The sequence below is a fragment of the Trachurus japonicus genome, chromosome 4 (assembly GCF_045865225.1).
Source record: "Trachurus japonicus isolate A0001 chromosome 4, Traja_1.0".
Classification (NCBI taxonomy): Eukaryota; Metazoa; Chordata; class Actinopteri; order Carangiformes; family Carangidae; genus Trachurus; species Trachurus japonicus.
Window position 1 is genome coordinate 26,618,065 of NC_140910.1, and position 17,095 is coordinate 26,635,159.

The 17,095-nt window shown below is 41.4% G+C and overlaps 1 protein-coding gene across 2 annotated transcripts; it reads right to left on the reverse strand.

The window, feature by feature from the left end:
* Positions 1–467: 467 nt before the first annotated feature.
* On the reverse strand, positions 468–10,164 carry LOC146989071 (tetratricopeptide repeat protein 14-like). 2 transcript variants are annotated; one of them, XM_085775012.1, is made up of 12 exons: positions 9,566–10,164; positions 8,677–8,804; positions 8,354–8,553; positions 7,644–7,728; positions 6,683–6,812; positions 6,447–6,602; positions 5,160–5,231; positions 4,848–4,967; positions 4,104–4,226; positions 3,734–3,851; positions 2,137–2,243; positions 468–1,744 (listed from the first exon to the last, which is right to left on the reverse strand). In XM_085775012.1, the coding sequence occupies exons 1-12, from the start codon at positions 9,697–9,699 to the stop codon at positions 769–771; spliced, it is 2,349 nt and encodes a 782-aa protein (XP_085631138.1). In that variant the 5' UTR covers positions 9,700–10,164; the 3' UTR covers positions 468–768. The 2 variants fall into 2 exon arrangements, with proteins under 2 accessions (XP_085631138.1, XP_085631136.1); XM_085775010.1 differs by having other exon boundaries at positions 8,677–8,807.
* Positions 10,165–17,095: the final 6,931 nt, after the last annotated feature.

Genomic DNA, 17,095 nt, shown 5'->3' on the forward strand with positions numbered 1-17,095 from the left:
CAGCCAGGAAGAGGGAGAGCAGAGAGCATTATGTGTGTACTAATAATAGTTTTAACTCAAACTAGGCATCATACCACTGTGTGTATGTTTCAGTGCATCTAATACTGTAATTAATTCAGCCACCTACTTTTGAGTGCTTATACTAATAACAATGCTCCATCTCCTCATGAACTATATAACCACATGAATTTGTGCTCAACCTTTGACCCTAACCTCTTCTTCCTCCACATGTCTGAGGATCTTGTCGGTGCAGGTCACTGTGCTCCAAGCTGTGTTGATGCACATGGCCGCCCACTTAAAGGTCAGAAAGCTACATTTACTATTGGAACAACACTTTCACTTCTCCCACTTGAACACCATTAAACACAGTGTACACCAGCGTCTGTTGCTGCAGTGAGGCCAGATACCTTTGCTGGGTGGGATCATGTGAATGTGCTAATTTAAAATCAAAGTCTCAATCAGGAATATTGTTGTATCACAGTATCATTTATTGTTTATCATCTTCAGTTTCAGTCCATTCAGATGAATATTTTATCACATGTTGACCAGCGATCAATACAGCTGAATAAAAGGCCTTAATATTACCATCAAGAATGAAACATTTCAAAATAAAATGACTTAATTTCTGCAACACGGGAACAATAACGGGAAAAGAAAAGACATCTGGGGACATTAAATCCTCGGCACATTTGAGAGTGATATAAATGGTACAATCATCCATTTCAATGTCTCTGGGTATTTGGCAAATTCTGGGCTTTTATTTTGAAGTCATTTTTTTGGCCTGCTGCCGCCGCCCTTCTCCTTTTCAAACTGAGCGATCTGATTGAAAATATTTAGCAGATTAGCAGGAAGATCTTTTTTAGGCGTCGCCCCCGCCGCCAAGGTCACGCCACGAGGGTTTCCAGCTGTTACTGATCTCTCTCTGATCTCGTCCTCCTCTCTCCTCTTTCTACCTTCCTTCTCTCTTTTCTCTCCTCCAACCTCAGACAGTTCTTCCCTCCCTCTGTTCTCATACCTACCTCCGTCAAAGGAGTTCCTCTTTGAGCGTTTGGACACAGAAGCAGAGTTTGCTGAATACTCTGACCTGACGCTGGATCTGCGTGAATACTCGGAGTCGGCTGACGAGCACGACACTTTACGCCTCCTGTTGTCGTCTAAACTCCTTCTCCTCTTGGAGTCACTGTGACTCCTCTTATCTTCCTTCCCTCTCTCCCTGTTTTTCTCCCTCCTTTCCCTGCTCCTGCTCCTCCTCTCCTCTCTGTCTGGACTCACACTGCCTCTCCTCCTCTTGGCTCTGCTCTCCTCCCCGTCTCCTCCCTTTCTCTCCCTACGTGAGGAGTCCGACTCCTCGTTCTCCGAGGCTGCCGACAGAGAGTAAAGCTGACAGATCCTCCTCTCCTCCTCCGCATCCTCCTCATCCCTCTCTCCGAACCCCGGGCCTCCCTTCTGGTTCAGGAAGGTGGCAGAGGTGTTGGGAGGCGCGGGGTACCACTCCACCTCCTCCTCCTCCTCCTCGTCCTTCTCCTTCCTGTCTCTCTCGCTCTTACCCTCCTCGCTCCTCCTGCTCTCCCTCGAGGAGATCCTGCGCTGGCGTTTACCTCCACGCTCAGACCTCCGACGCTTCTTCTTCTTCTTCTTGGACCTCCTGCGAGAGGAAGATGAAGATGAGGAAGCAGAGGAGCTCCTGGTGGAAGTGGAGGACGAGGAGGAGGAGGATGCTGATCTCTTTCGTTTTTTCTTCATCCTGAGGAGAAGAGAGATTCACTGATGATGTCATTCTTGATCAAACAACTGCTTTTCCTTATGAGATGTGTAGCACCACATTATGAAATAACGACGCATTTTGTGATCAAATTCTTGAACGCAGTATGTAATAAACTTTACCGCATTTTTTCATAATGCTCCAAATTATTATATTTTCCTAATAAAAAAGTGCAACACCTGCATTTTGTAATAACTGATGCAATATGTAATTATTACAAAATGCAGCAAAGTTTATTACATATTGCGTTTTATCGCAAAATTTGGCGTTATTACATGAAAATGTATTACATTATTACATAATGTGGTCTTTGCATGCCTTTTCCCAGCAGTATATTTACCTGCCATACCTTTAAGCCATCACAGCCAACTCACCTCTTCTCCTCTTTTAAGATCTTACGCAATTTCTCGGCGCTGCTCTGGCTGCTGTTTGCTGTCACCTGCTCCTTCGCCAGAGCTTCTTCTCGCAGGCGAATTGATTTCTTCACAGTCGCCGAACGAGGCAACGTAAGGCGTGACAACGTCGGGCAAAAGTCCACAGAGACAAAATCCAAAACACATACACACCACAACCCGACAACATAAACAGATTCATTCATTTATTCGTCATTCGACAGAGGTAGAAGGTATGGGAGAGGAAGGTGAAGAGTTTGAAGAAAAAGGTCAAAGTCAACAACAACCACAGGCGACAGGATGACGGAGGAATAAACAGAGTCACATATTTACCAGAGCAAAAGAGTCGTGGTCCGAGAGCAGAAGGATGGATGGAGGTGCAGACAGAGATGTGCAGATAAAAACAAACAGCATTTGTTTCCCATTGAGACAGAGAAGGTTTCAACGTTACCGTGTTGGACCAGAGACGCAGCGTCACACCCACAGTCCACAGGAGACATCGTCGTTGTTCAGTTTGTTGTTTGTTTGTTTGTTTTGTTTTGTTTTTTTTGTCGGCCCCAGAAAGGCAGGTGTCAAGGCCGTGACGGTCGGAGGGTCAAAGGGCAGAGTCCCAGGGTCGGATACACACACACACACACACCAAAACACTTGATCAGTATTACAAACCACAGCATCAGGAGGAGTGTGTTAAATGTTGCACATCAGCTATTTTACAGTCAGTGACATTTGATGTACAGGCACAAAAAGTTAATATTTGAATGATTTGTTTTAAATCTAAAACCAATAGCAACCTGTAAACCATTAGCAGACGCAATGAAGTGTCAATAATAATGCTTAACCAGTTCTTTCTTATGATTGGTTAATGATCAGAGAGCATAGACTCACTACTTTAGCTACAGCTTCACTGTAAAGACATTTTATAGTGGAAACTGTCTGCTGGATGTCGGTCTGCTTACTTCATATTTCACTCATGTCTCTCTGTGGTTGTTATGGATTAATATTGTATAAATATATACTGTAGCAGAGCATGTTGGGGCATGGAAACATAAACAAAAGACACTTTAAAAGCTCAGTAGAGCTGATATTGCCCTTTGGTTTTATCACTGTGAGCAACATCCTTGTGTGTTATGTTGATTACAGACACTTAAAGAAGAGACTGGACCAGACACAAGATGCAAAACAGGTGTAAACAGATATTTTCACATCTGTCTTAGACATGTGAGATAAATTGGGGGAGGAGGAGGGCATCTCAACTGTTTTTTTTTGTTTGTTTTTTTATAAACGCTGGCCACCGCTGATCTAAACCGTGAAACCTAAAAAAAAAAAGCCACAAAGAACCTGACGACAAAAACTCAGAGTGATCTTCATTTGGTTGCTTCACCTGCGTTATTTGTTTTTCTGATGTCATATGTGACACTGCATTCAAATGTGGGTGGAACAAAACCTTGATACGCTCGTCACTGTCAACATGTACTTGTGTAGGGAAGCTTTCAGTGTGGTTAAGAGTTCATACCAGCCAGCTTTCAAGAGCCATACATGCATTTAAGTGTGTGTGAATGTGTGTGTGTTGCCCACTCACCTGTATAGTGTCTGTGATCTTGTGCAGCGCCTCTTGTGCCTCAGGGTTGGAGTCGTCTAGAGACAAAGCTCTCCTGTACATTCCCTCTGCTGTGACTAGTTTCTCTTGTTCTTCAAGCCTACAAACACAGACACACACAGACACACAGACACACACACTCTGACTTAATGAGGTCAGGACTTTTAATCGGTAACAATAAAGTGTTTCCTATCGCTCTTCTCTGCTTTACATTCTGCAAACAAACCACCTGTCTCCTCTGAACTTGACCTGCTGTGAACTCAACGTGAAGCTGAGCTCCGGTCAAGAGTCATTTAACTCTTCAGCTGAACCGTTAACGGTGTCGAACACACAGAGTGAACAACGTGCTTACTGTCGTCCTCTCTCCACCAGCGTCTGGCAGAGGTATTTCTTGGCGTTGCGGTGATCTGGACAGCTCTCCAGAGCCACTTCAAAGTCTGTTATGGCCTTTACGATGCTGCCTTTGTTGGCGTACCTGAGCCGGGGTGGAAACAAAAAAGGAGAACTACATCAGTGACAATGAGATTAATTTATGTTAAACTGAGTTAACTGAAAAGATATTCAACATATTATTAATGTACAAAGTCTAAGCTGCAGGTTAAAGGAGTAAAACAGACAATTATGTACATTTTTAGGATGAAAAATGTGTTCACAAATATGCACTATTATGTATTATTCATTTATTATATTACTATAAATTAGTTTCCTTTCTCTTCTCTCTGAATTACTAACAATGATACAGAATGAACTCAAAAACACGGACATGGACAAACACCTGTCAGCTACATCATTAAAACCAGTGACTCGCCTGTTTTAATGTCACACTTTCATTCATAAAAGTCAAGGTGACATGTAGTTATCACATAAACAAAGACATTATGACAGAACCAGTTCAGTGTATTGTCCCTCATATTTTCTTTCTATACACTCTGTATTGAGGTCGTTCTCTCTCTCAGTTTTATAAATGAGGTAGAAGATCTTGTGAGTATACAGTGAATATTTAATAATTCAAATAACAGAGATGATAGATATATATAATTAATTAAAATACACCAGAAAATGTAGGTTGAATGTTTTAAGCTAAGACTGGACTCACAGAGCTCCTCGTGCCACCAGAGCTTCTACATTGTTGGTGTCGATCTCCAGGGCCTTGTTGTACTCGTTCATGGCGTCCACGTGACGGCCATGTTTGAAGTGGCCGACACCTGCACGGACACTGGAGAGACACAAACACAAAGAAACAAAAACATGGAGGACTGAAATTAAATATCACATTTAAATCAACTAAAAATCAACTGACAGGACGAGGGAGAGAGAGTGGATTAAAAATATATAGTTCATCAGTGGCACAGTTAGCGGCGCCACTCCGTCTATTTACTGTGATCAGAATGAAAATGTTCAGCGTTACCACTTCAAGGCCCAGGAGGCCGACTGCTTCTTCCTGATCGCAGACGCAAAATCCTCCGCGTGGAAAAGTTTACTGCAGAGAAAAGAGGCACAGGTTCAAAACTCTTAAAAGGAAAAACTTTTTACTTCCTACAAGGTGAATATCTGTCATGTCGACACGTTAAAGGGATAGTTCAACATTTTGGCAAATTGGCCCATTGCCATAATCGCTATAGTCATAGCAGTAGGTTCGTTACCTTTATTTGTCGGTGTAAGCTATTTTTAGAACGAAGGAGCGGAGCGGCAGGCTGCTCAGAGCTACGCTATGGAGGCTAAAGGAATTTCTTGGTTTCCCTCATCAAACTCATCAAATACACAATCCAACAACTCCAAAACGCTTTCGTGGACAAGTTGTGACCTGCACATTCACCACGCTATGAGATAATAATGGAACGTTACGAAACGGAGCCGTTTTCGAGGTAAATACAGGGTAAATACAGAGTCTGCTTGCTGAAAAACTGTCCCTGAACGCAACGCGCATCAGCGGTTTTGCATGAAAACAACCCTGTCTGGTAACGTTATGTTATTATCTCATAGCGTGGTGAATGTGCAGCTCACAACTTGTCCACGACAGCCTTTTGGAGTTGTTGGGTTGTGTATTTGATGAGCTTGAAGAGGAAAACCAAGAAATTCCCTTAGCCTCCATAGCATAGCCCTGAGCAGCCTGCCGGTCCGCTCCTCCGTTCTAAAAATAGCTTACACCGACAATTAAAGGTAACGAACCTACTGCTATGACTATAGCGATTATGGGAATGGGCCAATTTGCCAAAATGTTGAACTATCCCTTTAACACTGAAACACACAGAGGTTTTTGATTTCTGACCATCATACAACAGAAAGTACAGACACCAAAACCACTCAGTAGGTTGTTGCCTCGGCTACTGTATGATAGATTATATCCAGTGAATTATTATCATAAGTTTCATTTGGTGGAGAAAACTTGTTGCATTCACATAAAAATGATTCAAATATGAACTAAAAACTTGTCATATCTCATATTTTGTTTGACAACAGTGAAACAACTTCGATTGGCACTAGTAATTGTTGCGTGGTAATTAGTCTGAAAGGGAACTCTAATTGCATCAAAGATGTTACCAAACATTGTCTGGAAGCCAACTTACAACTTTCCTTTTTGTCCTGGGTTCTCATTGTCAACTAATTGAAACTTGTGCATCAACTATTTAGAAGTTTAAAATGAGGAGCTCGTTGCAGCTCGATCAACAAGACGGCAGCCGGCCAACATGTTTACCTCTGCAGTCCTCTCATCATCGAGGGCGGGTGGGTGTCGCTGATCCCCACCTTCTCCAGCAGGTGCTCCACCACAGAGGGGTTGTGGTAGCCGTGGCAACTCTTCAGTATACACTCGTACGTCTCACTGGAGTCGCTGACAGCACGGAGGCTACGGCTGAGAGGAGAGAACGTGACGGTGAGAGTTTGGTTTTGTCAAGAGCGCTCCAGTGTTTTTTTTTATGTGTGTGGTGTTACCTGTAGTGCACGGGCAGCTCCTCCCGGGTGACGACTCCCAGTTTGATGTGCTGTAAGCTGGGGGAGAGAGAGGCCGGGTGCAGGGACACGGTGATCTTCTCCTGGTAGCGGTCGATGTCTTTGACTCCAGCTGCAGAAGAAGAAACAACACAGAAGGAAATCAACTTTTTTTGCAGCTGATGTTTCACAGAGCTGGGCGTTCACTCCTCAGTCTTACGTTTAGCATGTCTGATTGAAATGAATGAAGGAGCTGCGTTTTCTACCACTGTGCTCTGATGTAGAGAGCTGTTGTAAATGGCTCTGGGACACTGGGGAAGTTGGTTCATGATGACTCACTGTTTTTTGTTTTTTCTGGTGATGAAACCTCCACAGTAACACCTGGTGTAAAGTCTATGGCGCTTTTCCACTACACTTTCACAGCACGGCTGGCACGGCTCGGTAAAGGTGCTTTTCCACTACAGCTGAGTTCTCTAGTACCTCCTCAGCGGGGGCGGCACGCAGGGGTGATCGCGGGGCCGCATTGTCCACCTCTCTTTTTTCGATCCGCTCGTCAGCTCCAAACTCACTCGTCTGCACCTCGATTACGGACCACAGTGTGGTTTTACACACAGCAACATTTAACTCAGGTGAATGAATAACTACAGTGTCGATACAGATCAGCTGGCGCTGTTGCCGCTCTGTTTTTGAAATTTCCGGGTATGATTCTCATGTCGGACGTAGCGCTCGCACTCTTCCTGTGACGCCGCTCTGTCCAATCAGTGGAAGGCAGTCGGCTGACGTCACGTTTTAGTATCGCTTAAGCTCGCTTGGAACCAGGGCCGAGGAGGTACTAAAAATGGTACCTGGTACCAGGTACTAGGGCTAGTGGAAAAGCAAAAAAAGCGGGCCATGCCGCGCCGTGCAGTACCAGTGGAAAAGCGCCATAATTCTGACCCAGCTGAGTTGTTTAGGACAAACTAACCTCTGATAAAGTCCCCAATCTGGTAGTAGGACAGAGGATCGTCATGGTTCCCGGTGGAGGGGATTTCTCTGATGTGACATAAAGCCTGAAAGCAAAGAAGAAAACATATTTAGTTAAAAAAATTGTTGAGAGATTAAACTATAATACCACAGGGTCTATAAATGTCTGGGGAGCAGGAGGAGGATGTCAGCTGTTGGACGCGATGAGAAGAGGAAACAAGATGATTAGGCTGTGTCGTCACGGAAACTCCACAGTTTTTCCTGTTCACCCTGAGTGGGTCAGACTCACAGGTGAATGTATCATGTATGATGTATGATGAGCTGTGCATAGTCAACATGTGTTTCCAAATATCTGTCATTCCTGCAGGTGCGTGACAGAGGTTTGAATACAGCTCTGTGAATTCACAGACAGAAGTCAAATGTAGGTCACAGCATGTTAATTTAACACAAAGGTGTTGCATATCAGTCAACATAATCATCAAGTCAGTGCTTGACAATGTCCTCTTCAAAAGGGCACAACAAACACTGAATATTTTAATGATTATAAAGAAAAAGACATTCCTTCTTTGATTTGCCCCCTGTCTGGACATTCATAGACACAAAATGTAATTCCACATTCAAGAGGCTGCAGAAACACAGAGTTGGCACCTGTGACTTGATTCATGAGATGGTTCATGTGCATTCACTGTTTTTTTTAGCTCGTTAACCTACAGACAGCTCCAGGTCTTCTATGTCCCTCTTCAGGCCTCCTGCCATGCAGAGCAGCGTGAGGAAGAAGCCGTATTCTCTGATGTTGTTGATCCTCCCCACCACGATGTCTCCTCGCTCCAAGTCCCTGTACAACATGGATCTCCTCTCCTCGTACGACACGTCCATGAACAACTCCGCCGGTGGCATGATGGCATACGGCTCTGGGGAGACAAGACACAGACAGACAACTGACTCATCATCTTCAGTCACAGATCGTATTCTGAACATCTCACAGTTAAACATGGATGGGGTTTCAGACTTGTGGTGGTCAAACTATCACTGACCTGCAGCGTCCTCCTCCTGCTCGTGCTCCTCGTCTTGAAGAGTGGCCGTCCTCCATGCTGGACAGAACAGGATGTCAGCTTTCCTGGCGATGAACTGCTCCACAAGGGGGTTGCTCTGCTCTTCACCCCTGCTGCACAGAAAACAACAACATTCAACAACAGCTCTGAAAGCGAAAAACAGCTTTTAGGCCAAGTAACAGCGGTCAAATTTTAACTTTGTTTAAGCAGAGGCAAACAGAAAAGAAACATTAATGATTATGGCGGTGGAAGAAAAAGGCCTCACAAATGAAAGTTAAGACTTTAAAAAACAAACTTTTTTGTTATAACTGAATTCACTTAGAGACTTTTTAGAGGACTTTTCAAACCCCCTCAGAGAGATACCATTGAAATACTACAGCTGCAGCCTGCAGCCTCTGTATGTGCTCTCTATGTGAGCTTACATGTCAAAACCCATAACCAAACAAAAGCTCTAAGGGGCGATGCATGATATTTTTCATCTACAAAAGACAGTAAAAGAGAAGCACATGATCGTATACAATAATAAGAATCAGATCTATTGGCCAGATATATTTGTGCATATGAGGAGTTCAGTGGCTCACCACTTATAGTACTAAAAACAATGTCAGGATCGACAAGTTTATTCAGTTGTAAACAAAAACAAGTAGTGCAAGTGTGTAGGAGTAGCTGCTGAAAGGAAACACAGGGACACTGCAATGCAAGCTACATTACACAAAACATAGGTTGGTATATGTTACAGCTCTTATGTAGATTTATAAATATAAATATCTTCATCATGAAACAGCTGTGGGAGCTTCAGTGGATCTCTACAAGAGCCACATGTGGAGCTAAAGGTGGAGGAGGGTGTGTGTCGTGTAACTGTGTGTCTCACCTTTCTCCCGTGGCCTTGCACAGGTCGGACACCACAGCCTGGAAGTCTGGGTTCTCCGTCTGTTCACATTTCAGCTTGTTGAACAACGACTCTCCGTGATACGTGAGACACTGTCTCAACAAGTCTCTGTCCATCCTGACCGAGCTCCTGCTGCTGCAGCGCCGCGGTCACATTATCAAACAGGTATCACACAGGTACCAGCAGCTAGCTGTTAGCAACTTTTAGCAAATATGGTTTGTGCAGTAGAGACTCGTTTTTAAGCCTTCTGTGCACAGTAGTTTGGCAAATCCGTAAGCAAATTTGTGTTTAGTTGAATTATTCAAAGAGCACCCGGAGGAATAAGGCAAATTAATGACAACAAACTGTGCTCAGTGCAGTTTAGCTAGCTGCTTAGCAAAACAAACGCTATTTAGTGATGCCAAACCTCCGACAGAGGGCGTTTTTAAGTATTTTTTTTATGGTTATAAAAACCGATAGTTGCACATCATTAAAGTACCTCCGGTTCCATTGAGATAAAACACAGTAATCGTTTGATGTGTGCTCCGTTTAGCTCCAGCAGCGTCGTTAGCAGCCACGGAGGAGAGAGAGTGTCACACTGAAACTGTCCGGAGAAACAAGCTCCAGGTCGGAACCATTGTGACCTTTGAGATGGATTAATTTAGAATTTTATTTTTCTCTGAACTAAAATATTACAATGATTTTCTATATGATATATGCTTGTATAGTGAACAAAATTGACATGTATAGCGCCGCGTGTCACATTGAAACTAAACTGTCCGGAGAAATACATTGACCTTTGACCTTTAATAATAATAATAATAATAATAATAGCTTTTATTTGGGTCCCAAAAGTGGTCCATATGAAAAGTAAAAGTAAAGTGCATTCATGATATAAAAGCAGGGCTGCAGACTTAAAATTTTAGGAGCACAAGCAGAAAATTTAGGGGCGCACACTGTAAATCGACTTGCTATATTGCAATTGCTATTGCAAATATTCACAACGGAGTGGCATGAGTGTCAAGTGAATTAATCTTGAAATATATCCTTCAAGTGAAGTTACCTATTGTACATTGTAATGAATCTGCATAGGCTACTGCACTCCAATGTGAAAAAAAAACAATTATATGAGATATTTAAAAGAAAAAAAAAACTAGACACTGATGGGAAATGGTAGGGTTCGAAATCATGTAGCTACTAGAAACATATTGAGAGCAGAGAAAGGGAGAGGAATTTAAGCAAATAAATAAACCAGTTTGACAGCCTTGTGGCCTTGACACTGGAGTGAGCTCATGCATTTACACTGGGGGAAGAATCATGTGCTTGTGTTGATGTTCTTCCCCTCCTTTCCCCTTCAGTCATGTCTTCGCAGCCGGAGTGGTTATGAAACCAAAGAAGTTCTTCATAGTGACGCATGTGTTCCCATGCCATCATTGAGCATTGTATGCAAAGACAAAATGTTTTTTAAATGGCTTACAGGTGCTTGGAGGCGGTGCCCTGTGGGTCAAAAAGAAATCCATTACTTCCTGTGTCTACTCATGGTTAATTCATATCTACATTAACTTATTAATTCAAACTAAAAGAAAGGCCATGGCAAAGCATTTCTACACAGCAAACATTTACAGAGCTAGTTAATTGAAATCATGGCAACAATAAGGGCAAGCTATCTTCTAATTGTTTGGTTTGGTGCAAAGAGTATTATTTTATCAATTTCTGCTAAAAGCATTTCAAATAATGTCACAGGTTCTTGTGCACACCATGATGTGGTCACCCTTGACCTCTACTATTGGACATTAGAGCCTAACATAGTTGTCACAGTCTTTATCCTCTTCCATGGTGCATCACCATTTAACAAACCACATGTATTTGAATATAATTTGAATGTAAAATCCTAATCATAGGGTTATCTTACCTTATGTGCCTCTTTTGTCACATTGTGTGTACATAAAAACATTCAAACAAAGATCTAAATGTGTAAAGACTATCTAATCTCACAAATTGTGACTCTCTAAAAACTATTGCCCTAGTTGCCAAATACTCTCAAAGTGGAACAGGCTTGTCAACCTATTGCTGAATAGTGTCAGGTCAGTTTCAGGTTTTTACAGATTTATGATGTGTAAGATTTTCTTTTGCAGTATCCTATTTTTTTGTGAAACATGTGTCTGTGTGTAGGTGGTTTGTCAGGTTAGATATAGGAGCCACTTTCACAGATACCTTGTCGCTCTTACTGTGACTGAGGGAGGAGCAGTTAACAAATTAAGTATAAGATGCAACCACCAAAAAAAAAAAGAGCCTGTCTGTAGCCTACCTAGAGGAGTGAGGAGAAACACACTCAACATGGAGAGAAAAACCCTTTGTTGGATATTCTTACTTGGATTTTTTCATGCTTCGTCCGGACAAAGTAAATATTCATTCATTAAGTTTGTTTAACATCATGCTTTGGTTTTTACTGTATGATATTTAGTGTCTATGAGAGTAGACAGAACAAATAATATTCAAATACTATTCAAACCATAACATGTTTTCTCATTATCCTCTAAGCAAGATCGTACAAGATTGCATTTATTAGATCATTATTGCATATTTTGTTTGATTATTATTAATATTATTCAATGATGAAATGTCTGTTTGGATGAAGTTTATGTTTTAATTTAACTGTGTAAATGTTTTTAGTTGATGAGATCATCCTCTCAGAAAACGATGACTTAAACAGGAGCAAGTGGCAGGTGTCTCAGATAAGACAGGAGAGAGCCATAATGTTTTCAGACTGTTCTCTCTTTTTTTTTTCTAGGATTAATCTCAACTTTTAAGTTGTGGATACTGCAAACCCGACAAAAATACACTGTGTTCAATTCAAGAGAGATGCAGTGATTGTATGGAGTCAGATCACTGACATTAAAATTTGGCATTGAAAACAGAATTGGCATTGTAGCCTAATAAAAGTTGTATTGACAATGAAAAAGTATTGGTATTGAAAAATATTCCACTGAAAAATAAAACACAGGCATAAAAAAATACAATATTTTATTCGGATTTAATAAAACAGATCTAAATATTCATATGTCCCCAAGCCATCAAACTACTGAACAGCTTATTGAACCTAATTCAAGGCGTGTGTCTGTGTCTATGTCTGTGTGCTCTCACTATGTTGTGTTTAAATTTTGTGTGTAATTCAGTGTGCATGAAATGTCCACAATTAATGCCGAAAAATAATTTCTCTATAGGGATAAATAAAGTTCTTGTATGTGTGTGTGCGTGTGTTTTTCAACGTCAGTCTTCAGATTTCTTCTGAATGCCTCCAGGTTTTAAAAAGGGACTGGGAGTAGCGCAGCCTCTGCTGCAGCAGAGCAAAGTAATTCAAAACGAACCTACGAAGCTAACGTTTTGACAAGCCAACATTAGCGGGCGATGGTAGCTTTCACTGACTCGTGTTTTTCTTTTTTTCTTTTACTATTACACACATAATGAGCATAACTATAGCCGAATACAATAGAACACAAACATATGTGGGCCCTCGTGTGCACATTTCTCGCCTGTAATGACACAAAATACTAGACTGTGTGCTTAAACCTAACTGAGTGCTTAAACCTGAATGAGTGTGAGGAAGGATCACAGCGCCACTCACCCACATAAACCGGCCGCTACTGCCATCTACTGGGAAAGTATCTACTGGCAGAAAGCAGCACCACCCTAACCCTTATCCAAACTGAAACCTGATTTCACTCTATGTAAATGTTTGTGTTCTGATTAACCCAGTTGTATTTAACTATATTTAGGCTCATTATGTGTGTAATAGTAGTGAAAGCTAGCATTGCCCGCTAATTTTGACCTGCAGCAGAGGTCTCTCCCAGTCCGTTTTTAAAACCTGGAGGTGCATTCACGTGTCCGTAGTCCCTCCCCTCCAACCCTCCCCTCCATGCCAAACCCTGCCAGGAACTTGAAGCCAAAAAAATAAAATTGAAACTGAAAAATATAAAATTAAAACTGAAAACCAGTGAGACTGAAAAAGAAACGATAGTGTAAAAAAAAAAGACACTGGAAAAAAGATGGACATGACAAAGAAAACTGAACACACAGACATTGAAAAAGACATGATTTTTTTTTTTATCCAAATAAAATATTTTTTAAAGCCAATACTTGTTTCAGTGTTAATACAACTTTTATTACAACGCCAAAAGTATTTATTAAAATGCCAGATTTTATTTTCAATACCAAAAGTTTTTATTAGAATGCCAAATTTTAATGTCAGCAATCTGGCTCCATATGATTGTTTTTTATTAGTGTGCTTCAGGACCACAGCAAAACCCCTGAACAAAGAACAGGAGCTGCAGCAGGTTGCCAGTTAAAAGGCCACCCATGCAGTTATGCTGACAATTTGTGTAGGCTATTTGTTAGCCTATTAGAAGTTACAAAACATAAATCATGAGCATAAACACACATATGACTCTTGGATTAAATAGTTTTAAGAGTAAAAGAGCTCAAAACCCTAACCGTAAGCCCTAGCCATTTATGAATTGCTTTATGTTTGAAATTATTCCTAAAATGTATCAATCATTCATTCCATATTAAGTAGCCCATTGTGCTGTGTGAATAGTCAGGCTCAGGTAAAGGCGGGTGGGTCAGATAAATCTCAAGTATTTCTTGTGATTTATTTTTTATTTTAATGTTTATTTTGCAGGGACGATACATACAACATTGCCACAAAGAATGAAAAATGCGATGCATACAAGACGTCTAGCTTCAGCTAATTTGCAGTCTTTGTCCCTGGTCAGGCTAAAGAAGGATAAAAGATACTGAATACCGTTACAATAGGTGCAATAATACAAATACAGTGAATAATACAGTGAATAGTTATCATGAATAAATAAACACAGCTACAAAATTTAGATTAAGAAATTGCACAAATTAAATACATTAAACATTAGTAAAATGCTGTATTGGCAGTGACTTGAGAGAAGTTAATGTTCACATTTCTGCTGCTGCTTAAGCCAATGTTTAGCTTTAGCACTAAACATCTTTAATTCTGTTTGGGATTTGATATCTGGTGGTAAAGAATTCCATAGGTGTGTACCCAGCACTGAAAGGGATGATTGACCGAATGTTGTCCTGCATCTTCGAATTTTACAGTTTTGCTTGCTCATGCTCCTTGTCGTTGTCCCACAGTTGTCTGACTTAGTAAAAATCTGTGACATCGCTTGTGGGGCTAGTCCACTGACACACTTAAAAACAACTTTCAAAAAAGAGAATTTTATAAAATTAGAAAAAGATAACAAATTATACTTCTCAATGATTTTACAATGGTGATTTTACAATTGCCTCTCTGAAATGTCACAAATGTTCTTTCAGACACAACTACTGAGCCACCAACAACCACAACTGGTGGGTCGACGTCAACTATCGCCTCAACGACAACTGGTGGGTCAACGACAACTGGTGGATCAACGACAACTATCGGCTCAACAACAACTGGTGGATCAACGACAACTATCGGCTCAACAACAACTGGTGGGTCAACGACAACTGGTGGATCAACGACAACTATCGGCTCAACAACAACTGGTGGATCAACGACAACTATCGGCTCAACAACAACTGGTGGGTCAACGACAACTGGTGGATCAACGACAACTATCGGCTCAACAACAACTGGTGGCTCAACAACAACTGGTGGGTCAACGACAACTGGTGGGTCAACGACAACTATTGGCTCAACGACAACTGGTGGGTCAACGACAACTATTGGCTCAACGACAACTATCGGCTCAACAACAACTATTGGCTCAGTGACAACTGCAGCAACACCAAACACAACCACACCAACAACAACAACAGCAGCTGCATCATCAACAACCACAACTGCACCAACAGCAACAACTGCATTATCAACAACCACAACAACAGCAACAACTGTAGCAACAGGAACTGCAGCAACAACAACCACAACTGCACCAACAGCAACAACTGCAGCAACAACAACAACAACCACACCAATAGCAACAACTGCAGCATCAGGAACTGCAGCAACAACAACCACAACTGCACCACCACCATTAAGTGCACCAACAACAACAACTGCACCACCACCAACAGCTGCTGCACCACCAACAACTGCACCACCACCACCAACAGCTGCTGCACCACCATCGGCAACAACAGCAGCACCACCACCAATTGCAGAACCAACAGCGACAACTGCCTCAACAGCGACAATGACTGCTTCCACTCCAAATACCATAACTGCTGCTACAAACATAATAACTCCAACACCAACTTCTGGAAATACTAAAGTCACTTTTACACCATATATCACAACCACTGAAAGTCCATGTAAGTGATTCCTATTTTGACTCCAAATAGACATATATAATCCAGGCCATGCATATGCTTAAATCATATACTTCTTTGCTTACTTATTAGTCATGTAACCATAAGATTTCCTTGAATCTATTTCCACTTGTAAAGTATTCTCATCTGTACACTTATTTGCAGCCACTACATCAACGGCATATCTAAGGGTGACGCTGTCCTCCAGTGGTGAGCTCAGCGATGCAATTATCGCTAGTCTTGTTGAAAAGGTATGTAAAAACATTAAAGAATTATTGTCAGCACATACCCATCCAAAAGTGAATGGCCTAGATTTTCTAATGGTTCTCTGTGTCTTCCCTCCATGTAGATGTTTAATGACAACCTGAAAGGCACAGCCAGCAAAGTCACAGTGAAAAACATGCAAAGGGAGAGAGTTAGCCCGTAGAAGATTCATGTGGATGGCAACAGTGTGAAGGAGCACATTGATTCACACCAACCATTCCCATTATATCTGGAAAGAGATGTTTCTTTGGAGTTTTTAGTTTTTAACAGTTTAAGAACAATGCATCAAATGTCATGGTGCAGGAATTTCCAAACCAACAGAAGGACTTGCACTTTACTGAAGTGTAAAGAAAGTTTGGATTTTTGCCCTTTTATATCAGATTCAATCTAGAATATGTGCAATACACAATGGACTGTATTTCCTTGGATGAGAATAGTGGAGGTGTATATTTGACTTAAGTGCCAAATCATTTGCAGAGTGAAATGGGATGCCTGAAATCCAGATATATGTTCTGTCGACAAGATAGTGTATAAGAGGAGTCAATATTGCCATGCTTTGTAACAGGAGAAGAGGCTACCATGCTGGCAAGCCTAGTAACCTTTCATTCACTCCTCCCCTTTGTTGTTAATAAATCTGGAAAAGCCTCACATAAAACATATAACAATAACCTTGGTGAGCGCTTCGGGTCAGGTGTATGACTATTCTAACCCTAAATCAGGGTAGTGAAAAGTATGTCAGAGTATTACTGGAAAAATTGACAGTTCATCTGGTTTGTCTTGTGTCAATAAGAAATGCTCAACAAAGCTTAGCTATATATAAACAGCAGTGCTTGGTTATTGGACAGTGTTGTGCTATAAGACAACATCTAAATACATTTTAAAGGAAAAAGAAACATTCAATATTTGCTTAACCTTTTAGTTTAGTATTTTACTGATTTTTTTTTT